The following is a 27,584-nucleotide window of genomic DNA, read 5'->3' as shown; positions in this document are numbered from 1 at the left end:
AGAAAACCTAGGCAATACCATTCAGGACATAGGCGTGGGCAAGGACTTCATGTCTAAAACACCAAAAGCAATGGCAACAAAAGCCAAAATCGACAAATGGGATCTCATTAAACTAAAGAGCTTCTGCACAGCAAAAGAAACTATCATCAGAGTGAACAGGCAACCTACACAATGGGAGAAAATTTTTGCAACCTACTCATCTGACAAAGAGTTTTTCAAATGGGGTTTTCATGGTGATACTAAGAGCGCGATGGGATGTCTGGCAGGTGTCTTTTGGTGGCAGAAGTAGCCAGCCTCAATACCTATAGTTTGTTAACCTTTTCTTCCTTTTTCAGTTATTGGTAAGTTCAGTTCAGCTCACGTTTACTGAGTTCTTGTTATATTTATAGTCCTGGGTAAATAGAAGAAAAATAGCGGCAGGTTTGCCACCTGTAAGGCATTCACAGGCTAGTGTGTGTGAGAATGAATAACTATGACCCTAAGTAAACTGAAATAAAGGTGTGCATAAAGTTAGAGTGACAAACAGTACTTCAAGTATTCTTTGCCTAGAAAGGGGTAGGCAATTACCTTATTATCCTTAAACATTATATTTTATGGGTGTGAATATTTTCTGTGTGTCAATAGTTGAACTATCAGGTTGAAAACAGGAGAAACATACACAAGGTTCAGTGAGCAGGAGGAGGGAATAGATGTGCCTTGAAAAATAAGCTGATCGGGAAGGCAGGGGAGAAGCATGATTAGACTTTGTCTCCTGGCATCGACTGTCATCTTTGGGCAGGAAATCTGTCCTCTGTCTCATTCTTCCACTGAGCCTTTGCTGGGTGCTGTGGCCAGCTTAGCTACTTCCTACTCTGCTACCTAGTAGTTCTATGTCCTTTGGCCATTTAACAACCACTTTAGTCTGATCATTTTTGCTGAAAGTAATTTTTAGTAAAATAACATTTTATTTTACTGAAGTAACATTCTTTAAATCTGTAACATATAATAGTAATATGTAAAATATCCAAGCAATGAAATAGTATGTACAATGTTCATATGTTCCCCCAAAAAATGTATACACAGAAATGTACACAAAAGCATTAAGTTGCACATCTTTCTTTGTAGTTTTTTCACTCATCAAGATGTTATGGCCATTTTACCATATTTATGCAGATCTAACTTACGGTTTTTGGAGGCCGCTGGTGTTCACAGCATATCAACAATTTAATGTATGTAACTATTTCCATATTGATAGACTTTTAAGTTGTCCAAGGTTTTGTTGTTGTTGCATACATCTGAGGCCCTCTCTGTCATCTCAGCTTTTTAGAACAGCTTTGTCCAAAAGAACTTTCTGCTATCATGTGAATGATCTATAATTTGTGCGGTTTTATATGGTAACCACTAGCCACATGTAACTATTAAGCCCTTGAAATTTGGCTAGTGTGACTGAGGAACAGAAGTTTTAATCGTATTTAATTTTAGTTAATTCAAATTTAAATTAATCAAATTGATTAATTTAATTCAATTGATTAATCAGATTGAAACAGCCACATGTGGCTAGTGGCTACTGTATTGGGCAACCTAGCTCTAGAATCTCTCTCTTCCTCTGAACAATAAAAATCAATCACTATCTATACTGTTTATTTTGTATACCTCAAAGACTATCTTAAAATGTTTCCTTGTTTTTTTGTCTTACTTTTTGTCTATAGAAACTATTTTTTATTCTTTTAATCTTTAAAGTTGAGTTCAAGTTATTCAGTTAAGAGTGTTTGAGATTATAGTTATGAGTTTCTTAACTAGGCTGTGAACTACTTGAGATGGGTGACCGTCTTTTGTCAGTTGTGTCATCAAAGCTTAGCACAATCCCAGTGTAGAGTTGGCCCTCACATATTTTTGATGGCTGGATATGTAACTCGCAGAAGAGTTTTCTGTTTATTATTGATGCTGGAATACTCTAGAAGTTATTCTTTTTAGAAATCCTATAAACCATTGTTTTCTTAATTGCCACTTTCTTTTAAAGCAAAATGTGGAATGATCCTGGTTTGGGGGTCCCGAAGACGACTAACACGTTTAGTGATTCTCTAAAAGAACTCACAAGATTCAGCATAGAGCTGTAACCATGCTTAATATTTATTACAGTGAAAGGATAGAAAGCAAAATTAACAAAGGAAAAGGTTCATGAGGCACAGTCAAGAAGACACCAAGTGCAAGCTTCCTAGAGTCCTTTCCCAGTGAAGTCACACAGAGTGTACTGAATTCCTTCAGCATTGAATTACGGCAACATGTATGGGTTCTTTGGGAAATCTGCTATTTTAGTAAACCCCAAAACATTGAATCTATCTAGCTTAGTTACATAGTTGCTTACCTAGATGAGCTATATTTAATAATATCCAATTATTGGAGAGATTTCAAACTCCTCCTTCCAACTCTGATGTAAAACACATTACCAATGACAGACATGGTAGTAGAAATTGCACCTCATTATACATTATACTTTACTTATAGGACATTGGCTTTTAACTTTTATTTGACTAGTCGGACTGCCAAAGATTTAGAGCTCACATGGCAGAAATGTGTAACTACTTTTGTCCGAGAAGGAAATTCTATGGATACAGGAATTCAGTCACTATAGTTATCATTTATGTAAGTTTCAGAATGTTAGCAATGGATATAACTGTTGATTATATTCCTTTTTTCCCTACTGGTAGTTACATATTGGTAATGTAGCCAACCATTACATCATGATTTAAGTTTTTCTTATACTGCTTTCTAAATAAATAAGTCTTCTGACTCTGAGGGATAATATTCAGATGGCTAATGAGACTCACCTGGAAATAAAGTTTAGGCCAGGAAGGGTCGTGGTTATTTTCTTCTACATCAAACCCCTCAAGTGATACAATATTTGACTTTATCTTATTCTAGTCTGCAGTATTTCCTGTGTCTTTCCATACTTGAACCTCCTGTATTGCTGACCTTATTTTCTACATACTAGGAAATTTATACCTCAGATTCTGATGATGTTTATGTTTTTGGCATCCTAGTAACCTTTATTGGACGGGCAAATTTTTCTGATTCTAAGTTAATTTGATCAGAATATATTTTGGAGTACCTTTATTGGCAGATAGTAGTCTTTTAATACTTGTTCATAGAATCAAATAATTGCAACATTATTATAAGATCCATTTGCTTATAGAATTTGAAGAGACAAACAAATTAGACATAATTTATACTCTAAAAGCATTTACAGTGTGCTGGGAACTAGGGACACAAAGGTGTATAAGATGTCATCCCTGTCTTTGGTATGGCTAAGTGGCAAGTACATGGGTTTTAGTGTTAGATTGCTTTGATACAGTCCTAACTTCAGTACAAGCTTCAGTTTTTCATTTGAAATGTGGTGATAATCATGATTTTCTACAAAGTGCTTAACAGAATGTTATAGTTAGTCTTCAATAAATGCTAGCTGTTGTTATTCAAGGAATCACTACAGATGAGATGCTCAAGCGGCATTGGAATAAGGCTAGAGTGATATATCACTATAGAAAGATTGTCTGGTTGGGGCCTTTGCTATTCTAGATACATTTCTTTCCTTGACCTTATTTGACTCTCAAAGGTTAAACTTCAAGACTCTAGCGTACTTCTTTAATTATAATGTTAGTATATAAATATAATTTGAATCTTAAAAGAGTAAGATTATACTGTTTACCTTTTTTTTGTGATGTTGCTTACATGCCTGCAGATTCCTTATAACTGGAGGAAATAATTACCTTTTTAGCACTTCTGTCAATAAACTTCTTTCCAATGGACTATTTAAATAATAAACATCATAAGTAAAAATGTCAAGTAATTGAGGAAGGTAGAATTAAGTAATATTCAAAAGCTTAATCATTTATCATGTCATTTTTTGTAGAATGAATAAGTTTTAAAAGTCTCTTCCAATATTAAAATTATTAAGGAATTATGTTTCTGTATCTATCATGCAAGTATATTTATTCTTATATTTTATGTTTTCGATTTAACTGAATACACACTATTATCTTACCATTCTTTTAAAAATGGCAAACACACTTGTATATATAGAATTTAGATCAATTTTTCCTCAGGACAAGGGCTTATGCAAAGATGAGTGAGTCAGCATTTGCTGAATCTAAGGCTATGAGTAAAATGTGAACTAAGAATACACTTTTGTAATTCAGGTCTAGTTTTACAAAACATGACTCTGAAAAGTTAAAAGCAGATACTGCTTTGGAGTTTTGCCTCTCACTTCCATTGGCTGATCATATCTTGAATTATTTCATTCCACTGATAACTTTATTTTCTATTTATACTAATTTATTACTATGTATCTCATATAGTAGTAAAGTATGAGCTATCATATTTTTTAAAAAAGGAATAGTTATAAACATTATATATTGTCTCATCTTCTAACCATGATGAATAGTAACAAAGCCCTTTTTTATTTCTCATAATTTATAAGTAGATAGCACTACTTATGATTTTTATTATAGAACTGTCTGAAAAATTATGCTCTTTTTTTGCAGCCTCTTGAAGTGTTGCCAATGTGTATGTTTTTTTCTGAATCCAGAGTTGAATTTTTATACTCTGTTTTTTATATGCTTGATTTCACTGAGATGCTGGTTTGTATCTCTCCTGCTTGTTTTTTTCTTTATGTTTGGTCCAATTTATGGGGTGAAGACTTGCATGATGGTTCTTTGTTTCTGTTGTATTATAGATGGCTTGGAATCTATCTTTGCTGTTACTCTGCCGAGGTAGAATGGAGGAGTGAACTGAGACATAAACTCCTATTCACATTTTGCCATCATCTAACTTTGTGGTCTTTTTGGGCCTCAGTTTAATCTTTGGTAAAATAAAGTTGTTAAACTAAATGAAGTTGATAAGATATCTTCTGACTCTTAAAAGCAATCCCAGGATTTTTTGTGTATGGTAAACACATAACATGAAATCTACCTTAAAAAATTCTAATTGTACTGTACAGTATTTTTAAGTATATGAATATTTTTGTACAGTGGATCTCTAGAACTTTTTTTATTTTGCATGACTGAAACTCTATACTCATTGAACAGTAGCTCCCCACTTCTCCCTCCCCGACTGTCTGGCAACCACCATTCTTCTTTCTGTTCTAAGAGTTTGACTAATTTAGATACTTCATATAAGTGGAATAATGCAGTATTCGTCCTTCTGTGGCTTATTTCACTTAGCATTGTGTCCTCAAGGTTCATCTAAGTTGTAGTATATGATAGAATTTTTCTTTTTAAAGACTAAATAATACTCCATTGTATGCATATACCACACTGTGTGTATCCATTCATCCTGCGATGGACATTTAGGTTGTTTCCATCTCTTGACTATTATGAATAATGCGGAAATGAATGTGGGAATGTGAATATGTCCTCAAAATCCTGATTTCAGTTCTTTTGCATAAACAACCTCAAGATCGATCATAGAGTAGATTAAAAAAATTTTTTTGTGAGGAACCTTCATGCTGTTTCCCATAGTGGCCACACCTTTTTACATTCCCACCAGTAGTGCACAGATGTTCTAATTTCTTCACATCCTTGTCAACACTTCTGATTTTTTCTATAATGTTAATCCCACCAGGTATTAGGTGACATCTCATTATGGTTCTAATTTGTGGTTGGAAAGGGTACTTAGTGTGATTTCAGTCTTAAATTTGTTAAGACTTGTTTTGTGATCTCACATGTGATGCATCCTAGAGAATGTTCTGTGTGCACCTGAGAGAGAACATGCTGTTGCTGTTGGGTAGAACGTTCTATGTGAGTTTGTTAGGACCATTTGGTCTATAGTGTTGTTCAAGTCGTCTGTTTTCTTATTGATCTTCTGTCTGGATGTTCTATCCATTATTTAAGATAGGATATTGAAATCATCTACTATTACTGTATTGCTTTCTATTTTCCCCTTTGGTTCTGTCAATGTTTGCTTTATACATCTGGGTGCTATGATGTTGGTTGCATATATATATGTATATATAATTATCGTATTGTCCTGGTGAATTGGCCCATTTATCATTATATAATGTCCTTCTTTCTCTCTTGTGACGATTTTTGATATGGACAACCTTGCTGTCTTTTGGTTACCATTTGTATGAAATATCCTTTCACTTTTAGCCTATGTGTGTCCTTAAATCTAAAGTGAGTCTTTTGTAGACGTTATTATAGTGGGATCTTGTTTGGGTTTTCAAAGTCTGTTTAGCCACTGTATGCCTTTTGATTGAGCAGTTTAATCCATTTACATTGAAAGTACTTAGTGGTAGGAAAGGACTTACTATTGCCATTTTGTTAATTGTTTTTTGTCTGTCTTATAGCATTTTTTTGGTCCCTTGTTTCTTCTCTTGCTGTCTTTTATGTTTCATTGATTTGGTAGTGACACTTTGATTCCTCACTCATTTTCTTTTCTTTCTTTTTTTTTTTTTTTTTTTTTTTTTTTGAGATGAAGTCTCGCTCTGTTGCCCAGGCTGGAGTGTGGTGGCACAATCTTGGCTCACTGGAACCTCTGCCTCCCAGGTTCAAGTGATTCTCCTGCCTCAGCCTCCTAAGTAGCCGGGATTACATGTATGTGCCACCAATGCCCGGCTAATTTTTGTATTTTTAGTAGAGATGGGATTTCACCATGTTGACCAGGCTGGTCTTGAACTCCTGCCCTCAAGTGATCCACCCACCTTTGGCCTCCCAAAGTACTGAGATTACAGGCATGAGCTACCGCACCCAGCCACTCATTTTCTTATGTGCATGTTCTATGTGTATTTTTTAATGGTTGCCATGGGACTTACATCAGTATCTAACAATATTTTAAGCTGATAACAAGTTACATATACTTCAATCACATAAACTACTCTTTTACTTCTCCCTCCTTTTTATGTTACCAGTGTCACAAATTACATCTTTTTAATAAAGTTCATCCATTTACATGGTTTTTTAGTTATTTATACTTTTGCCTTCCAAACCCTATACCAGAATTAAAAGTGATTCATGCACCACTGTTACAATATTATAGGATTCTTTGTTTATGTATTACCAGTAAACGTTATATTTCCATATGCTTTCAAGTTTCTGTCTGGAGTCCTTCTGTTTCACCTTGCAGGACTACTTTTAGTATTTTTTGTAAGGCATGTTTAGTGGTGATGAACTCTCTCAGCTTTTGTTTATCTGGAAATATCATTACTTCTCTTTCTTTTTTTTTTTTTTTTTTTTTGAGACAGAGTCTCGCTTTGTCGCCCAGGCTGGAGTGCAGTGGCACAACCTCAGCTTGCTGCACCCTCTGCCTCCTGGTTCAAGCAATTCTCGTGCCTTAGCCTCCTAAGTAGCTGAGATTACAGACATGCACCACCATACCCGGCTAATTTTTGTATTTTTTTTTTTTTTTTTAGTATAGATGGGGTTTCACCATGTTGGCCCAATTGGTCTCAAACTCCTGATCTCAGGTGATCCTACCGCCTTGGCCTCCCAAAGTGTTGGGATTACAGGCACGAGCCGCTGCACCTGGCCTCTCCTTCATTTTTGAAGGATAGTTTTACCAGATATAGTATCCAGTATCTTGGCTGGCAGTACCTACCCACCCACCCCTGCCCACTCCTTTTAGCACTTTGAATATATTATTTCACTCCCTTCTTGCTGGCAAGATTTCTGCTAAGAAATCTAGTCATAGTCTTATAGGGGCTCCCATAACAGTCCCATGATTATAAATTAATTTGTTTATCAAGGAACTTAAACTCTGGAGGAGGGAAGAGAAAGCATTGAGTTATATGAAGCCAGATCTAGAGACAGTCAATTATAGGACACTTACCAGCTTCTTTTATATTAAAGGCAAAATCTGAGCATTCATTGTATTTTCAGCCTCTGAAGGGTATAAGATTCAAGATTAGGAGGATCAAGAGCTGATAATTACATCTCAAGTAAATACATGTTCACAAGGAAATATTTAGTTAATAATAATAAAAAATTAGTCCATCCTTTATGCAAAAAATATTTTCCACAGATGTCTATTTAATTTGTGCTATTATGCCTTGAGACCTGTATTCAGTCTAAGATTATTTACTGTAAACATTTCCTTCTTTGTTTATTTCTGAACTGACCAGAGGAAAAGACACACCCTTACATACTTTTTTTAGGGCCAAGTCTCATAAAGGAACTATGTATTCTTAGACATAAATACAGTACTTTATTTCTCTCCTGACAGTATAATTACAACATTTGTTTAAAAGTCACACAACTAAATACACTAGTTTATAAAATGTCACTAAATATACTCATTGCCCTTCTAAAAACTAGGAATCTGTCATTGTGTCTTGGTAGAAATCTTTCTAGAAGGGGATAATGCATTGAGATCAGTGTAAGCCAATTTAAGATAACCTTCTGTTTTTAATTAAAATGGGAACTGAAAAGTCAGTTCAAAAATTTGTCTCCTTTCATTTGCCCAAAGTGAGAGTGATAGAATTCCTGTTCCAATCAAGTCTCTGCACTTGTTAAAAACATCATACATTTTGGCTGTCTGTTGTGAGATCATAGGTGTTACATGCACAGCTCCACATGCTGCTGTGGCATATCCTGGTCAGTGTCATTAATGAATTAATGTTTAATTGTCAATGTCTTGGTGGTAAAGTTAAGAGGATTTTTTTCCTTTTTGAAATTGAATTAAAATAGATGCCTTCTAAGTTTAGAAGGAACAGTCTTTCTTTTTTTTTTGTTTTCTCATAGTGTTTTTTTTTTTTTATTATACTTTAGGTTTTAAGGTACATGTGCACAATGTGCAGGTTTCTTACATATGTATCCATGTGCCATGTTGATTTCCTGCACCCATTAACTCGTCATTTAGCATTAGGTACATCTCCTAATGCTGTCCCTTCCCCCTCCCCCAACCCCACAACAGTCCCCGGAGTGTGATGTTCCCCTTCCTGTGTCCATGAGTTCTCATTGTTCAATTCCCACCTATGAGTGAGAACATGCGGTGTTTGGTTTTTTGTCCTTGCGATAGTTTACTGAGAATGATGTTTTCCAGTTTCATCCATGTCCCTACAAAGGACATGAACTCATCATTTTTTATAGCTGCATAGTATTCCATGGTGTATATGTGCCACATTTTCTTAATCCAGTCTATCGTTGTTGGACATTTGGGTTGGTTCCAACTCTTTGCTATTGTGAATAGTGCCGCAATAAACATACGTGTGCATGTGCATGTGTCTTTATAGCAGCATGATTTATAGTCCTTTGGGTATATACCCAGTAATGGGATGGCTGGGTCAAATGGTATTTCTAGTTCTAGATCCCTGAGGAATCGCCACACTGGCTTCCACAATGGTTGAACTAGTTTACAGTCCCACCAACAGTGTAAAAGTGTTCCTATTTCTCCACATCCTCTCCAGCACCTGTTGTTTCCTGATTTTTTAATGATGGCCATTCTAACTGGTGTGAGATGGTATCTCACTGTGGTTTTGATTTGCATTTCTCTGATGGCCAGTGATGAGGAGCATTTCTTCATGTGTTTTTTGGCTGCATAAATGTCTTCTTTTGAGAAGTGTCTGTTCATGTCCTTCGCCCACTTGTTGATGGGGTTGTTTGTTTTTCTCTTGTAAATTTGTTTGAGTTCATTGTAGATTCTGGATATTAGCCCTTTGTCAGATGAGTAGGTTGCAAAACTTTTCTCCCATTCTGTAGGTTGCCTGTTCACTCTGATGGTAGTTTCTTTTGCTGTGCAGAAGCTCTTTAGTTTAATGAGATCCCATTTGTCAATTTTGGCTTTTGTTGCCATTGCTTTTGGTGTTTTAGACATGAAGTCCTTGCCCATGCCTATGTCCTGAATGGTATTGTCTAGGTTTTCTTGTAGGATTTTAATGGTTTTAGGTCTAACATTAAAGTCTTTAATCCATCTTGAATTAATAACAGTCTTTCTAAGAATAGAACAGATAGAGAAAATTAACAAATACAGTGGGCCCTTGATATCAGCTGGTTTTTCATCTGTGGATTCACCAACTGCAGACAGAGCATATTTGGGGAAGAAAATAAAAATAAGAATTTAGCAATAAAGATAATATGAATAAACAATGTAGTACAACAACTATTTACATAGCATTTACATTGTTTTAGGCATTATAAATAGTGTAGAAATGATTTAAAGTGTATGGAAGGATGTGCATAGGTTGTATACAAATACTATGCCATTTTATATAAGATGCTTGAGCATTTCTGGATTTTGCTATCCATGGAATGTGGTGTGCGTATCTGTGTGTCTGACCATCCTGGAACCAATCCCTGTAGATACTGAGGAATGACTGCTGGACAACAAACTTTTGAAATGTAGCATATGGCAAATAAAATTTTTTGGCATTACAGTTTGTGCTATCAAGTAAGTGCTTTGCTTATAGTAGATATTTACCAAATAATTTTGAATTGAATTTAAAAAAACCATTAAAATATAATTTACATCTCATATAATTCATCCATTTGAAGTGTACAATTCAATGGATTTTATTATATTTACAGAGTTTTGTAAACATTGCTACAACCAATTTGAGAACATTTCATTACCCCCGAAAGAAACCCCATGCCCATAAGATGTCACTGCCTGTTTCACCCTCCCTGACCACCCCCTGCTTCTTACTTCCCCTATCCTAGACAACCACTAATCTACTTTCTGTCTCTACAGATTTGCCTATTCTGGGCATTCTACTCATATAAATGAAGTCATACAACATGAGGCCTTTTGTGGCTGTTTTTTTTTCTCTTACCATAATGTTTTCAAGGTTCATCCATGTTGTAGCATGTATCAGTACTTCCTTTATTTTTATGGCTGAATAATATCCTGTTCTGTGGTTATATTGTATTTTGTTTATTTATTTGTCAGTTGATGGGCATTGGGTTGTTCTGGGCATTCTACTCATATAAATGAGATCATATAACATGAAGCCTTTTGTGGCTTTTTTTTCTCTTAGCATAATGTTTTCAAGGTTCATCCGTGTTGTAGCATGTATCAGTACTTCATTTATTTTTGTGGCTGAATAATATCCCATTTTATGGTTATACTGTATTTTGTTTATTCATCAGTTGATGGGCATTGGGTTATTTCCACTTTTTGGCCATTGTAAATAATGCTGTTCTGAAAATTTATTTACAAGATTTTGTGTGTACATATGTGTTCTTTTTTCTTAAGTAGATAACTACGAATAGAATTGCTAGATTACATGGTAATTCTATGTTTACCTATTTAAGAAATTGATAGAATGTTTTCCAAAGGGACTGAACTACTTTACATTACCACGAGCAGTGTACAAGGTTTCCAATTTCTTCCCATACTCGGCAACACTTGTTATTGTCCATCTTTTGATGATAGCTTTTGCATCATGTGTAAGGTGGTATCTCATGGTTTTGATTTGCATTCCATCATGTCTCATGAAATTGAGCTTATTTTCCTATATTGGCCATTTATTTATCATCTTTCGAGAAAGGTGTATTCAGATCCTTTGCCTATTTTAAAACTTTTTTTTGGGTAAATTATTGGGTTTTAAGAGTTCTTTATATAGTCTAGGTACAAATCTCTTATTAGCTATATGGTTTGCAAATATTCTTTCCTATTGTGTACATTGTCCTTTCACTTTCTTTATGGTGTCTTTTGATGGACAAGCATTTTTACGTTGATGAAATTCATTTTTCCTTTTGTGGCCTGTACTTTTGGTGTCATGTCTAAGAGCTTAGTCTACCCCAATGTTACAAAGACTTAATCCTATATTTTCTTTAAGAATTTTATAGTTTTAGCTCTTACATTTAGTTCTAAAATCCATTTTGAATTAATTTTTACATGTTGTGTGAGAAAGGGGTCCAACTTGATTCTTTTGCATGTGGATATCCAGTTGTTGAATTCCAGCACTATCCCTCCAAGAGACTCTTCTTTCCTTATTGTTTTTTTCTGGGGATCCTTGTCAAAAACCATTCGATTATAAATATAAGTATTCATTTCTGGACTCTGAATTCTATTTCATTGATTTGTCTTTCTAATCTTAGGCCAGTACCATACTGTTTTGATTACCTTAGCTTTGTGGTAAATTTGGAAGTGAGAAGTTGGAGTCCTCAAACTTTGTTTTTCTTTTTCAGGATTATTTTGGGTATTTAGGGTTCCTTGCTTTTACACATGCATTTATGATCAGCCTCTCAATTTTTGCAAAGAAGCCAGCTGGAATTTTGGTAAAGATTGCATTTAATTTCAAGATCAATTTGGGAAATAATGATGTCTTAACAATGTTACGTCTTCTGATCCATGAATGTATTTCTTTTCACATTTTCTTATGTCATGCACAGAGATTGAAATGAGGACTTAGAGGGTAATTTTTGTCCATTGGCTCTTTTATAGTATACTGACTTCAATTACTTCTTATTGGAGTAACCTACTTGAATGTTTCATTATGTGAAATTTTATTGTTTACATATCTTAAGTGTTGGCTGTTCATTAGAACTTTACATTTCTTTGAGGCAGGATATATCTTCTTATTTCTTTGAGACAGGGTCTTGCTCTGTCATCTAGGCTGGAGTGCAGTGGTGCAATCATGGCTCAGTGCCACATTGAGCTCCCAGTGTTAAGTGATCCTCCCACCTTACCCTCCCAAGTAGCTGGGGCTACAGGTGTGCACTACCATGCCCAGTTAATTTAAAAATTTTTTGTAGAGACAGGGTCTTGCTGTGTTGCCCAGGCTGGTCTTGAACTCTTGGACTGAAGCAATCCTCCTGCCTTGGATTCTCAAAATGCTGGGATTACAGGTGTGAGCCACCATGCTTGGCAAGGCAAGGTGTATCTTAACTACTATTGTATTTCTCAGGAGTGATGTTATAGTTATTCAATAAAAGCACTTTTTGATTGGTGTTTGGCAGCTAATTATAAAAGTGGTAGAATACTTGTGGGTTGGGGGGAGGGGGGAGGGACAGCATTAGGAGATATACCTAATGCTAAATGACGAGTTAATGGATGCAGCAAACCAACACGGCACATGGATACATATGTAACAAAACTGCACATTGTGCACATGTACCCTAAAACCTAAAGTATAAAAAAAACAAACTAGTGATACTATGAAATTATCATTTGCAAGTAATAGCTAACTGATATATTCTAAGTCTTCCGATTCATTCATATTCATATTATTCGTCTGGAAAAAAAGAGATAAATATTCCATTATATATTACTTTTTTGTAACAAGGTATATTTAATATATTTTAAAAATTCATTTTAGGTGCCAAATCTGATTCCAGTTTTGATGTTCAAATTGGGAAGACCACTGGAACCTATATTATATAATGATATATTGTATACTTTACCTAAGCTTGGTGTTCACAAGGTTAGTATGTTAATTAATTTAGTTGGGGAAAAAAGTGCCTCATGAATAATACATTGAATTCTTTTTGGTATTATGAAATTTTAAGCCCTAAATTTTTCCATAATCACTACTTGTTGAGCTAGGAGGTAATATCTAAAGACAAAAGTATTTATTACAATACTTAATAATTAATTGTTTTAAATTACTTAGTATCCAAGTTTTCACTTTGGCTATTCTCTGAGATTAGGTCCTTATATCCCCAGGATTGTTATTAGCCCCTCCACTGCTATTTTTCATCCTCTAAGAAGGTGGGTAATATTGCAGCAAGCTTTCTTCTTAGTCTTCATTTTATAACAAGGGTTATAAAAATGCTTTTGGTAACCTCGAGGTTGTCTGCATTCAAGTTTATGCAACTAGAGTTTCTTCAATATTTTCTAGGTGTGTATAGGACAAATTCTACGAGTAATACAACTACTTGGAACCACACCACGACTAAGAGCTGTCACTTTGCGCTTGCTGACATCTTTGTGGGAAAAGCAGGTAATTTCAGATATACACTTGCATGAGTATTAAATATATTCCTTTCACTGAAGGAAAATAATTATGTCATATATGGCAATGCTTTGGTTTAGTGGTATTAATGAGTGGCATCAATGATTGCATTGAAAAAGTTTTGATTTATTGTGATGTATTTGCAATGCAGTTAGTTGTGATTAACTTTCAGAGAAATTGAGAATATAAAATCTTATTTATTTCTGAAATGTATCTTTCCATTTGCTTGAGAAAGTAATGGAAATATAGTTATAAATGATTAGAGCCTTTGTAATTAGGGTGAGATTTAGCCACTTTCTTCTTGTTTTATGAAATCAACAGTATATTGGTGTATAAGAAAATCCCCAGTAATTACTATAGCAATCTTCTCTGCTGATTAGAAGAACTACACTATAATTTGCAATGCAAATGGAGGATTTGGAGGTGAAAATGCTGCATAAAAGGAAGATAATGATTATTCAACTCAAGTTGGGAAACTACCTTTTTTGTAAAATTGCCTTCGTAGGACCGAGTCTATCCTGAACTGCAGCGTTTCATGGCTATGTCTGATGTACCTTCTCTTTCGGTGGGCAAGGAAGTCCAATGGGAGAAACTGATTGCAAAAGCAGCATCAATCAGAGATATATGTAAGCAGAGGTATGATGTCATTAACTCTTAGGAATGTATATCATGATATATTATTTTGTATTTAATTTTTTAATTGCAAGCAAGAGGCAAGAAAAGATAGGCAGAGGATATATAAGTACTAATAATTTTTTAACTTAAGTTTTCTCATTATAAAATGTAATAATATTGAACAATAGCTTTGAGAAGTGTGTCTTTCCTTTTCAGGACTAGTCTTGTATCTAGGTTTGTAGGAGATTTATATCCTTTTCTGATTAATAATATTGCAGTAAAACATGTGATGTTATGTTTTCTCTTTTTCTGTCAATGAATCCCTGAAAACTACACAGTAGAGTGTTGTCATAAACTATTCTTTCTTATATTCTCCCTTTGTTTAAGTAGGGAGATAAGTAGTTTTAATGGGGAGACCTTATTTTTGACTTATTGCATGGAATTATTTGTAATTATAACAAGGAAGAAAATGATGATCAATTTTTATGTGTACTGTAAGCTTTTAGGAAAACATAAAGAAATTAGGAAGATGACTCTGCTGTTCTAGATTATGGATTAATAAACAGGGTGGAGGTGACAAGACTGAAATAATACAAGTCAAGCTCTACCATATCAAAATTTTTTTTCTCGCATGTGGTAAGATAAAAATGTTTACAGAGGAAATAGACCTGATGCATTTGAAACTAGTCCTGCAGTTTCATTTGTTGATCAGCCACTGCATTGAATTCCTGGTAACATCATTGTCACTTTTGTTAATGACAGCAGTGTGAATGCTACTTTCTGAAGCTGTGCAATGGGTTGGCCCAGATGCTGATAACATGGATGATTCCTGTTTCAAGTAAAATTTGGATCAGAATATACAGAAGCTAAGCCCTAGCAATTTTACCTCTTTTCTAAGCTTCCATCTTTTAACAACACAAAAATGACCTCAGTGTAAAAGTTACCAAAAAAAAAAAAAAAGGAGTTACATGTGTGTAACCCAAGAATTGGAAGTTTGAATTTTATTGAGCTATTGGCATGGAAAAAAATTCAGAGATAAAAGTTATTGGCTGACATTCTTATTCTATATAATTAAAGCTGAGGCTCAGGATAGACTGAATATCAGACCAGATCAGTCTACTGATAACTTATTCAGTGTTCCTTTCAGTTACTACCTCCAGATCTGTCAAATTTTTTCATTTTGGAAAATTATTTCCACTTGTGGGACAGTGAAACAATAGATTTCTGACAGGCAATTTCATCAATTTACATTTCGTTAATTTAAGAAAAGATATTATTGAAAGGTAACAAGGAATTCAGGGAATAGACTTGCATAACTATGAAATTAATGGTATTCTGGGGATAGCACAATATATGTGGATTAGAAAGGAGAGGAAGGGAAGGAGGATGAATGAATGAATTTAGCACAGTGCCTGGCATGAGATAGGAGCTCAGTCGGTTATAGTTATTAAAATTTTTATCCTTATCATTATTATGATAAGTGTAACCACCCTAGTAAGTATTTCTACTACCACAAATCATCTTCTGTTTTCAAATTCCTGCTTTTGTAATGAGTATCTGGTACTATCAGGCAAGAATAGCTCTATCTTTACTAATAATCTCATTTAGGTAATTCAGTTCTTTTTACCATTATTACAGCCTTGAGTTTTTCTCAATTCAGACAATAGGATTTGTGATTTAGGGTGAATGAAATTTGTTAAAAAGTGTCTTTTTTGGCTTATTTCTGTATAAAAATGAGCATAAAATTATAGCAGAAAATGATCATGATGCACATTTTTGAAGAAAAAACATGGTGTTAATATTTGAGGGTCACCATTTAGTGGCACAAGAGTATAGAAAATGATGGATGCTTTTTGTTTAGGCAAAAGATCTGGGAGTGATAACTGCATTTTAGCATTAATTTTGCTTTTAAACTTTCATTTCTTGTAGGCCATATCAACATGGTGCAGATATGTTGGCAGCTATTTCTCAGGTGTTGAATGAATGCACCAAGCCTGATCAAGCTACTCCAGCAGCCTTGGTATTACAAGGTCTTCATGCACTCTGTCAAGCTGAGGTAGGCATTTTTAAGTTGCTTTGGATAATTTTGAAGAAAATCTTTTATAAGGCAGAATGGGTACAAGAGTGTAAGATTAGATTCAAATAACTGAACATCTGAATGTTCATTCCCCATGATTTTTTTCTTGGAAAAGTGAAGCAAGACCTACTTTACAAATTCTTTCTAGAAGGAAATCCTGAAACATCCAGTCATGTAGGTATTCTCTAGAGATCGAAGAAAACCAGACTTAAGGTTTTTCTTTGTTCTTATTTATTTTTGTTAAGACAAAAGGGAAAATTATGCCTATAGGAGAACTCTAGAATATAGTTGCTTCTTAATTTTGTGATTAGAGAGCTTTAGAAACAGGTGAGGTGAAGAAATGGCCAGTGGCACTTTTATAGCTAAAAGATTGAGAAAGAACCATTCATTCCTAGTGATTAGATTGAGTAGGATGGGTAAATGTTAGAAATAAACTCGTAAATCATTTTCTGAACTTTAGACTGTTCCCTGAATTATAACACAGCAGAGAGAATCTACTGTTTTAGAGAAGTGTTTTAGAGAAATGTGGTAATTGCACCAAAGATCATTTATTGACCTAACCAAAGTTTTTGACTTAGTGAACATGTATACCCAATTGTAGTTTTTTAGTGAATGAGACTAAGTACAATTTTCCCACCTTAAGGTTATGGTTAGTTATGGTTGATAATGATAGTAATGAATATAATGATATGATAATATAAGTGACAGCCATATTGCTCGTGTCCTTGGGCTAAGCACTTTTTATGTATTTTTCTGAACAACTCTGCAGTATAGGGATTAACACCATTTTACAGATGAGGAAGATAGACCCCAGAGAGAGGTTAGATATTTACTCAGGATCTTGGTATGAGAATATACTTCTATTCTTTTTGGTGAACACTCATTTCAGCAGGCAGTGAACATCATTGCTGTTTAAAAAGTGATGTGTGGTAAGGACAGTACTTTCACATCATGTGCCCAATATTTGGAAAAGTTGTTAGAACTTAATGGCAAGGGGCTATTATAGCAGGAGAATACCACACATGCCCAAGGACATTTGATTTTACTGCTTCTATCAGTTATCTGAGATTGGGAAATACCTCTTTAATAGTTATATTACTTTCATAATAAGTAATCCTAAAATCTATTTTTAAACCAGTTTTGAGAGAAGAAAGAATTCTAAACTTTCACCTCCAAAAGGTGACCATTTTTACTGTTTTGTAGTATTTCCTTTTCATTGTTTTTTCCTAACAGGCATCAACTCATTTCTGAAATTAACATTTTTTCTTATAATAAATAGTAATTTAGCCTTATTGCTTTTATGATTCCATTGTTTTCTCTGCCCATCCCCTCCTGTTACTGTAAGCCTGTATAGTTTATCAATGCTTATTAATTCGTAAGAAATACCCTGAGTTTGGCACTGACTTTCCTCATTCCATTTCTCTAAGACATCATCATTAACTGTGGTTAGTACTGAAGATAAAGCACCTTTGTTTTTAGGCACTAGTGTACATAATATATATCAGTTGTTCTATGTGTCCTTTGACTAATTTAGTTAGCTTCTCTGAACCTTTGTTCCTTCAAATGAGGATAAAATAAGATTATACACAGAAAAGACCTAGTGTAATATCTGCTCACATAGGTATTAATAAATAATAAAGCAATACCGCTAATTAGTTAAGTTCATTTTATTAGAAAAAGAATGCTTATTTTCTTACCTCTTGTTTTTCATCTGTTCATTCTTGTCTAGAAAGTAAATTATTTTATTGATGCTTACTAAAGCAAACTATTTCATTGATGCTTACTAAGTGTTATATACCAGTTTTCTTTATAGATATTACCAATGTCCAGAATTGTGGAATTTGTTGAAAGTGACCACATTACTGTTAATTTTGGTGATACTTTTTTTTAATGTTTGGTAATGAATAGCTTTGTGTTTATCTACATAAGTAGATGTAATCTATTTTCCTTTGAGGCTTGATGATGGTAGTAATATATATCTTTCTGTTTTGTTTAAGGCCTTCCAAGCTTTGTGTGTGTGTGTGTGTGTGTGTGTGTGTGTGTTCATTGTTTGTGAAGCTGCTGCTATGTCCTGTGATGTGTGTTACAGTCATAAAGTATAGTGTTCACCAGCTCTTGACAGGCCACATTTACTAACTGGGGGCTCATCTTTTGTTTTGTGTCCAGAGTGCTATTCACAGAGGTCAGCTTGCATTCTGTGAAGCCAGTTATTTTGTTTTCTAATCGATATCATGTGTGAAGCGTGATGTAGCCAAGGTTTCAAGAAGGAAAACATTCAGCGTAGTTATAAATCCATTTCCTGGTGGCATTTGGTAATGATTTGTCTATCTGTTACTCTTTACATCCTTAACTATCAAATATAACTAGGTATATAGAAAGACAGCCTAATTTGGTGAAATAAAACAAATTAATAAAGATAAGAGAATAAATTGAATAATTCTATCTTTAAGAAAATACCTTAGTTGGAAAGGTACCCAGAATTGGATTTTGTAGGGCTTTCCCAACTTTGCCTTTGTAAAGTAAGTAGTGCTTTTTTCCCCCTTAGGTTTGAAAGTGAACTCTTTCATCTTGAAAATTATAATCATGAAATTCTTTTATCTTTGCTTGCATCAGATTAAGTTTAGAATTATTGCTGCTTAATTATTTATCCTAGACATCAATCAAAGATTAAAAGAGTGGATTCTATCTACCTTCCAACTCTTTCAAGGTAAAGATTGTGTTTTCAATATGGGTTTTTTTAGTGCTACTTTGCTGAAAAAACAACAGAGAGAGAAGGTTGTAGGAATCTTGGCTGATCATAAAGGCAAGAATTTAGTCTGGCTGTCTGGAATTGGCAAAGAGAAATTTGTCCCTTCCTTAATGCTATTGTTGTATTGATTTGGGAATTTACAAGTTTGTTTTTAGGGCTGATTGCTTTTAAAAAATTACAGCTACTATTTCTTGGGCTCTGTAATTGTTAATATTGAGTGTCAACTTGATTGGATTGAAGGATACAGAGTATTGTTCTTGGGTGCATCTCTGAGGGTTTTGCCAAAAGAGATTAACATTTGAGTCAGTGGACTGGGAGAGGCAGGCCCACCCTCAAACTGGGAGTGTATCATTTATTCAGCTGCCAGCGTGTCTAGACTAAAGTCGGCAGAAGAAGTTGGAAGGACTTGACTTGCTGAGTCTTCCAGTCTTCATCTTTCTCCCATGCTGGATGCTTCCTGCCCTTGAACATCAGACTCCAAGTTCTTCAGCTTTTGAACTCTTGGACTTACACCAGTGGTTTTCCAGGGGCCCTCAGGCTTTTGGCCACGGACGAAGGCTACACTGTCGGCTTCCCTACTTTTAAGGTTTTGGGACTCAGACTGGCTTCATTGCTCCTTAGTTTGCATATGGCCTATTGTGGGACTTCACCTTGTGATCGTGTGAGTCAAGACTCGTTAATAAACTTCCCTTCATACATACATCTTTCCTATTAGTTCTGTCCCTCTAGAGAACCCTAATTAATACAGGTACCTAGTGTGAATTTGGACATTTTATGATATAGGGGTTGTAGGACTTCATTTTATATTGAAGAAAGAGAGGTTCTGGCAATTTAACACATGGCTCACAAAAGTAGTCTCAAGACTCTTCCCAAGTCTCATGCTCTTTGGTTACTCCCAGGCTTGTTTCCTTTGAAAAATGTGGGCATTGAAAGTAGTAGTTTTATTTATCATTACACTATGAGTTTGTCATTTTCAAAGGAAAATAATTAATATTCCTGCGTTCTCTTTCTCATATCTTTTCCATTGAGCTTTCTCATCACTTTTTATCCCACCCACCATCATTTGCCTTAATTTTCTTACTTCTTTCTTAATACAGAATAATGGCTCTAATAAGAAATAATCTTTTAAAAAGCAATTTTATTGAGATATAGTTCACAAAGCATACAATTCATTCATTTAATGTGTATAATTTAATGAGTTTAAGTATATTCAGAGTTATGCCACCATCATCACAATCAATTTTAGGACACTTTTAACTCCCCACAAAACTCCATACCCTTTAGCTGTCACCCCCTAATCTACATATTCCACATTTCTCCTAGCCCTAGGCAACCATGAGTCTACTTTCTGTCTCTGTGGATTTACTTATTCTGGACATTTCTTATAAACAGAATCATATGATGTGTTGACTTTTGTAACTAGCTTCTTTCACTTAACATATTTTCAAGGTTCATCCATGTTACAGCATGTCAGTACTTTATTTCTTTTCATTGTTGAATATTCTGTTTGTCTCTACCACATCTTATTTATCCACTTATTAATTGATGGACATTTGCCACTAACAGACAAATGGATAAAGAAAATTGTGGCGTGTGTGTGTGTGTGTGTGTGTGTGTATGTATGTATACACACCACAGAACATTATTCCCCCTTAAAAAAGGAGATCCTGCCGTTTGGGACAACATAGATGAACGTAGATGACATTGTGATAAGTGAAATAAGACAGACACGGAAAGAAAAATATGGCGTGATCTCTCTTGTATGTGGAATCTAAAAATAAAGAAAGAGCTCCGATACACAGAGATATAGAATAAAACAATGTTTACCACAGCAATGAGAGGGAAGAGGAAATAGGAGATGTATGTTAAAGGATACAAAATGGAAGGTATGTATGAACAGGTTTAGATATCAAATGTAAAACATGAGGCCCAAGGTTAATAAAATTTTATTTTGTTAAGGATTTTTATTAAATAAGTAGATTTTGGCTGGGTGTGTTGGTTCACACCTATAATCCCAGCACTTTGGGAGGCCATGGTGGGCAGATGGCTTGAAACCAGGAGTTTGAGGCTAGCCTGTGAAACATGGCAAACCTTGTCTCTATAAAAATATGAAAAATTAGCTGGGCATGGTGGCACACACCTGTTGTCCCAGCACTCAGGAGGCTGAGGGAGGAAGATTGAGGCTGCAGTGAGCCATGATTGCGCCACTGCATTCCAGCCTGGATGAAAGAGCAAGACTCTGTCTCAAGAAAAAAAAAAAAAGAAAAAGGAAAGAAAAAGTAGATTTTAACTACTCTTCTCACAAGAAAAGTAACTATGTAAGATGATAGATATATTAGTTTGCTCCACTGTCATAGTCATTTTACTCTCTTTTTGTATTCCATGACATCGTGTTGTAAATCTCAAATATAAACAATAGAATATATATTTAGAAATTGATGGACATTGGGATTGTTTCTATTTTTGGCTATTTTGAATAATGCTGCTATGAACATTTGTGTACAAGTTTTTGTGTGGATACGTATTTTCATTTTGGTAGGTAGATGTCTAGGAGTGGGATTGGTGGGTCATATGGTAATGCACTGTTTAACCATTTGAGAAACTGCCAGACTATTTTCCATAGTGGTTGTGCAATTTTACGGCATTGTAAGAAGGTTCTAATTTCTGCACATCCTCACCAACAGTTTTTTCTTCCAAGAAAGTGATTTTATTTTTAAAAATTTTGATTTTTAAGTTCTGAGGTACATGTGCGGGATGTGCAGGTGTGTTACATAGGTAAACGTGTGCCATGGTGGTTTGCTGCACCTATCAAACCATCATCTAGGTGTTAATCCCAGCAGGCATTAGCTATTTTTCCTAATGCTTTCTCTCCCCCCAACCCCTCCCCTGACAGTTCTTGGTATGTGTTGTTCCCCTCCCTGTGTCCATGTGTTCTCATTGTTCAAATCCCACTTATAATTGAGAACATGCTGTGTTTGGTTTTCTGTTCCTGCATTAGTTTGCTGAGGATAATGACTTCCAGCTCCATCCATGTTCCTGCAAAGGACATGCTCTTATTCGTTTTTATGGCTGCATAGTATTCCATGGTGTATATGTACCACATTTTCTTGATCTGGTCTATCATTGATGGGCATTTGGGATTGATTCCATGTCTTTGCTATTGTGAATAGTGCTGCCATGAATATACGTGCTCATGTGTCTTTGTAATAGAATGATTTATATTACTTTGGGTATATACCCAGTAATGAAATTGCTGGGTCAGATGGTATTTCTAGATCTAGATCTTTGAGGAAAAACTGCATCTTCCACAATTGTTGAACTAATTTACATTTCCACCAACAGTGTTAAAGTGTTCGTATTTCTCCACAACTTTACCAGCATCTGTTATTTCTTGACCTTTTAATAATTGCCATCCTGACTGGCATGAGATAGTATAAACTTGTGGTTTTGATTTGCATTTCTCTGATGATCAGTGATGTTAATACCAACACTTTTTATTATCTGTTTTTTTTTCCAAACTATAGCCATCCTAATGAGTGTGAAGTGATATCCCATGTAGTTTTCATTTGCATTTCCCCAATGACTAATATTGAGCATCTTTTCCTATTATTTTTGGCCACTTCTGTTACCTTTTTGGAGAAATGTCTATTCAGATCCTTTGAATATTTTCTTTATTGCTTTTAACAATAAAAAAATGTAAATGATGAGTAAAATAATTCTGTCCTGATGCCTCTAAGTAAGAGATACTGGAAAGCATGAGCTTTGTTTGTGGGCCTTTCACTACAAAGAGAGCTTATCAAACCATAGGAGAGATCAGATGAACATATATTATGCTCTTCTTTGCTACTTTGTTCACATGTAACATTTCTTTGTTTTTATATGAAATTAGCATAATGCTTTCAGCTGGAAAACTGCTAGAGATGTTTTAATAATATCTGTAGCAGCAGTAGTAAGCATCTCTTGATTTACTGAGTACTTTCTATATAGTTAACAGCATATACTACAGTCATTATATTTATTATCTCATTTAATTCTTACAATTGAAGAAAACCCCAATTGTGACAGGTACCGTTTTCTTCTGAGAGGTTGACAAAAGTTGAATAATTGCCCAAATTCATACAGCTAAAATGTAGTAGTCGGGACTCAAACCTAGGTCTGCCTTAATACAGTTTTTATTAAGACAAAATTCACTTGCTGTTATTATATGTTTTTGGTGGTTGTGTTTGTGTTCACTTTACCTTATCATGTTGTGTTATTGGAGAAAACTTTTTTTGAGAATGATATTTGGACTTTTTTTCTGTCCTTCTCCATTTCCTTTGCTATTGGTTAATGTAAAAGGTTTTGCATTATTAAGACTTTGCCTAAAGGTCTTAATGAAAAAGATGTTTTGAGCTAAAGTGTATTAATTTTTAGTGTTTTACTGATTGCATATTACACTTTATATTAAAGGTGTGTTGAAGTGTTTTTATCCCATTTCCAAAGATGTTAGGTTTTTAAAGCATCACATTTACTTTGGGTAATGAAAAAAAGTAGTATCACTTACTCTCTCACAAAGCTGTTTTCATTTTTTCATATCCCTTTTCATTGTATTTTCTTTACACATTATTTCACAGAGTTTCTATGTTCTCTAATTCGTTTACATTTTGCTAGAAAGATTTTTGATGTGGCAACATGTTTTAATGGCTTACTTTCCATTGAATGAAAATATTAGTAATCAATGATTCATTTTTGATTGAATGTTTAAGTTGCTTCCCATTTTTCTCTCTTATTTATTTATTGAGATGGGGTCTTGCTCTGACACCCAGGCTGGAGTGCAGTGGTGTGGTCATGGTCCACAGCAGCCTCTATCTCTGGGTGCAAGAGATCCTCCCACCTTAGACTCCTGAGTAGCTGGGACTACAGGTGCATACCACTATATCTGGCTAACTTTTAAATTTTTTGTAGAGACAGCGTCTCACTATGTTGACCAGGCTGGTTGTCTTGAACTCCTTGGCTCAAGCAGTCCTCTCACCTTGGCCTCCCAAAGTACTGAGATTATAGGCATGATAATCTCATGCCTGGCCTGTGAATGCCTCTAAAGGATGTTTTCGAAATTCATTTTATTGACTAGGGATCTTATTTAAATCCATAGTTTTAAAGCAATTATTCTCTGTTGTTTTTTGGACAGCCTTTTGTTTTAAAAGAAGATGAAGTTGTCATTTTGTTGTTCTAGAGGTGTTATGGGTTTGTGGTTTAAGTATACAAGGGATCCTCTTGATATCATAATCTTGTAAAGGTTATTGTCTATTCCCGAAGATGTTCAAATAGAATGGTTGGCAGCCTTTCAGCAGTGTTCAGGCCAGTTATCATTTATTCATTCTCTGGTAGGCAGAGGTCGTGAGGAGAGCAAGGGAAAATACGTTGGCACAGCTTCTCCTTCAAACCTTGTCTGTTGCAACAACAAACATGAGGTAAAGATTTCTGTAGGTAGGACACAAAATGTGTTAACCTTAAAATAAAAATATTGAAAACTTGAGCCAGGCTGTGCAAGGCTTTCTGCATATAAAGATTTATGAGACATTTTTGGCCTTCTAGGAGCTCACAGTCTGGTAGGGGAAACATGGTGTTAAGTACACTAAATGTATTTAAAATCTAGAAATGTTCAGGGGAGAGATAGAAGACACACCAACAGAATATTTCAAACCTTAAGCAGCATCCTCAGGTTGCAGAGAGGCAGATTAGAAACTAGAGGAAAGAGGCTCAATAGCTCACCTGTATGTTTCTTTTTTCTTTATATATTCTGTGATATTGAGATGTAATTCATAAATATACAATTCACCTATCTATAGCGCATAATTTAGTGACTTTTTGAATAGAGTTTTGAAAAGCTTACCGAAATCAATTTTAGAACATTTTCATTACCTCAAAATGAAACCCACATTCCTTAAGCATTGAACCCCAATCCTCCCATACCTCCCTGCTTTAGGGAACCATCAATCTACTTTCTGTCTGCATAGATATCCCTATTCTGGACACTTCATATGGAGTCATACAATATATTGCCCTTTGTGTTTGGCTTTTCAATTGGCATAATGTTTTCAAGGTTCATTCTTGTGGCAACATGTATCAACACTTTTTATAGTGTCTTTTTAGGGTTTTGAGTAATACTGTGTTGTATGGCTGTATCAGTTGATGAACATTTGGCTTTTTTCCATTTTTTTGGCTATAATGAATAATGGTGCTATGAGCCTTCATGTACAAGCTTTCGTGTCAACGTATGAGTTTCATCCTTTTTTTTGGGTGTATATCTAAGAGTGGAATTGCTGGACCATATGATAATTCTATATTTAACTGTTTTGAGGAATGCCATACTGTTTTCCAAAGTAGCAGTTCTGTTGTGCATTCTCTCCAACATGTACTTTTCTTCTATTCTCCCCAAATAAGGCAGATTCTCCTGGATAGATGTTACCACTGAAGCATTTTAGCTGTTACCTTCATTCTTTTTCTAATTTTTAATTTTTGTGGGTATATAGTAAGTATATATATTTATGAGGGTACATGAGATGTTTTGATACAGGCACGCAACATGAAATAAGTACATCATGGAGAATGGAGTAGTCATCCTTTCGAGCATTTATCCTTTGAGTTACAAGCAATCTAATTACACTCTTTATTTTAAAATGTACAATTGAGTTATTATTGACTATAGTCACTCAATTGTGCTATAAAATTCTCAATCTTATTCATTCTCTTTTTTCTTTGTACCCACTAACCATCCCTGCCTCCCCACCAGTCCTCCACTACCCTTCCCATCTTTCTGTGTCTGGCTTATTTCACTTAGCATAATGCCCTCTAGTTTCATCCGTGGTGTGGCAAATGACAGGACCTCCATTTTTAAGGCTGAATAATATTCCATTGTTAATATGTAGCACGTTTTCTTTATCCATTCGTCAGTGGACAGTTAGGTTGTTTCCATATTTGTGCTATTGTGAATAATGCTTTAATAAACATGAGAGGGCAGATATCTTTGTAAGGCTGTGATATCTTTATGAGGTAGTGACTAATAAAACGCGGGAATGCAAATGTCTTTACAAAGTTGCATATACTACTTTGTGTATATACCCAGAAGAGGGATTGCTAGGTCATATGGTAGTTTTATTTTTAGTTTCTTTAAGAACCTCTGTACTGTTTTCCGTAATAGCTGTACCAATCTGCATACCCACCAATAGTGTAATAGGGTTCCCTTTTTCCATCAATGTTCTATATCTCTTATGTTTCTGATAATAGTCATCCTAAAGGGTGTGAAGTGATATCTTATAGTGGTTTTAATTTGAATTTCCCTCATGATTAGTGATGTTGAGCAATAGGTATCATCTTTCAAGAGTAACCAATAGCAGTCCTGAATGGTTTAATGTTTATTAGAATAAGGATGTTTGTCCTGGTATAAAAGCCATTAACATTTATATAAATAAAAGTGTGAAAACTTATGGCTTATTTTCTTTGATTATTATAGGATTAATATTTTTCAAATTGATTCCAATGTTAACTAAAGATAAACATACAAATATCTACTTTCTCTTGATAAGACAGGAAAATCTCGCAGTACCTGGCTTGCCTTTTCACATGGCAGTGACCACTTGGTGCTGAGTAGCAGTTAGAAGCTTCCTTTAGATGAGTGTGTTTTCTAATTTGGTGCACTTCTCTAGGCTTATAGATTTACATCATCTGCCTGACCCAAGTAGTCCTTGGAAGTGTGTCCTTTATTTTAGCATTGCAAGTAATTTCATATGTGATCTTAATTTGTCTTTGTAACAACTGTCTTCAACTTCACAAACTGCTCTTCAAAAAAAATGTTATATATGATTGACTAGTAAACACATAGAAAAATGTCAGCATCACTGGTCATTGGGAAACATGCACACCACTGGAATCACTAAAATTAAAAAGCCTGACAATACTAAATATTGGAGAATATATGAAGTAACTGGATATCTCATATATTGTAAATGTACAACTACTGTGGAAAAGCATTATGCAGTTTCTTATAAATGTGAACATAATTCTACCTGATGATCCAGCAATTCCACTTCTAGATACTTACCCAAGTAAACAAAAACATGTTCAGGTAAAAGACTTGTACAGAATGTTCATTTCAGCTTTGTTAAGGATAGCATATTTGAAAAAAACAGCTTGATGTTCTTTATTCAGGAATACTGTGCAGTCATAAAAAAGAACAACATCATGTCCATTGCAGGGACATGGGTGGAACTGGATGCCGTTATCCTCAGTAAACTAACACAGGA

The 27,584-nt window shown here is 34.8% G+C and overlaps 1 protein-coding gene across 16 annotated transcripts in view; it reads left to right on the top strand.

Moving 5' to 3' along the window:
- The window catches only part of FOCAD (focadhesin), a 322,164-nt gene that overhangs the window by 121,310 nt on the left and 173,270 nt on the right, over window positions 1–27,584 (top strand). For 13 of the 16 annotated variants that reach the window (XM_055294111.2, XM_055294104.2, XM_063609849.1 and 10 more), the window contains 4 exons: window positions 13,226–13,330; window positions 13,748–13,849; window positions 14,367–14,497; window positions 16,406–16,532. The exons of the other annotated variants lie outside the window; for them this stretch is intronic. In XM_055294111.2, coding sequence (XP_055150086.1) covers window positions 13,226–13,330; window positions 13,748–13,849; window positions 14,367–14,497; window positions 16,406–16,532 — 465 coding nt within the window. The remainder of the gene's footprint in view (window positions 1–13,225; window positions 13,331–13,747; window positions 13,850–14,366; window positions 14,498–16,405; window positions 16,533–27,584) is intronic. 16 annotated transcript variants of the gene reach the window in all.

This window comes from Symphalangus syndactylus, chromosome 9 (assembly GCF_028878055.3).
Source record: "Symphalangus syndactylus isolate Jambi chromosome 9, NHGRI_mSymSyn1-v2.1_pri, whole genome shotgun sequence".
NCBI lineage: Eukaryota > Metazoa > Chordata > Mammalia > Primates > Hylobatidae > Symphalangus > Symphalangus syndactylus.
Note: the sequence above shows the minus strand (reverse complement) of the source record. Positions and strands in the feature narration are given on the sequence as shown.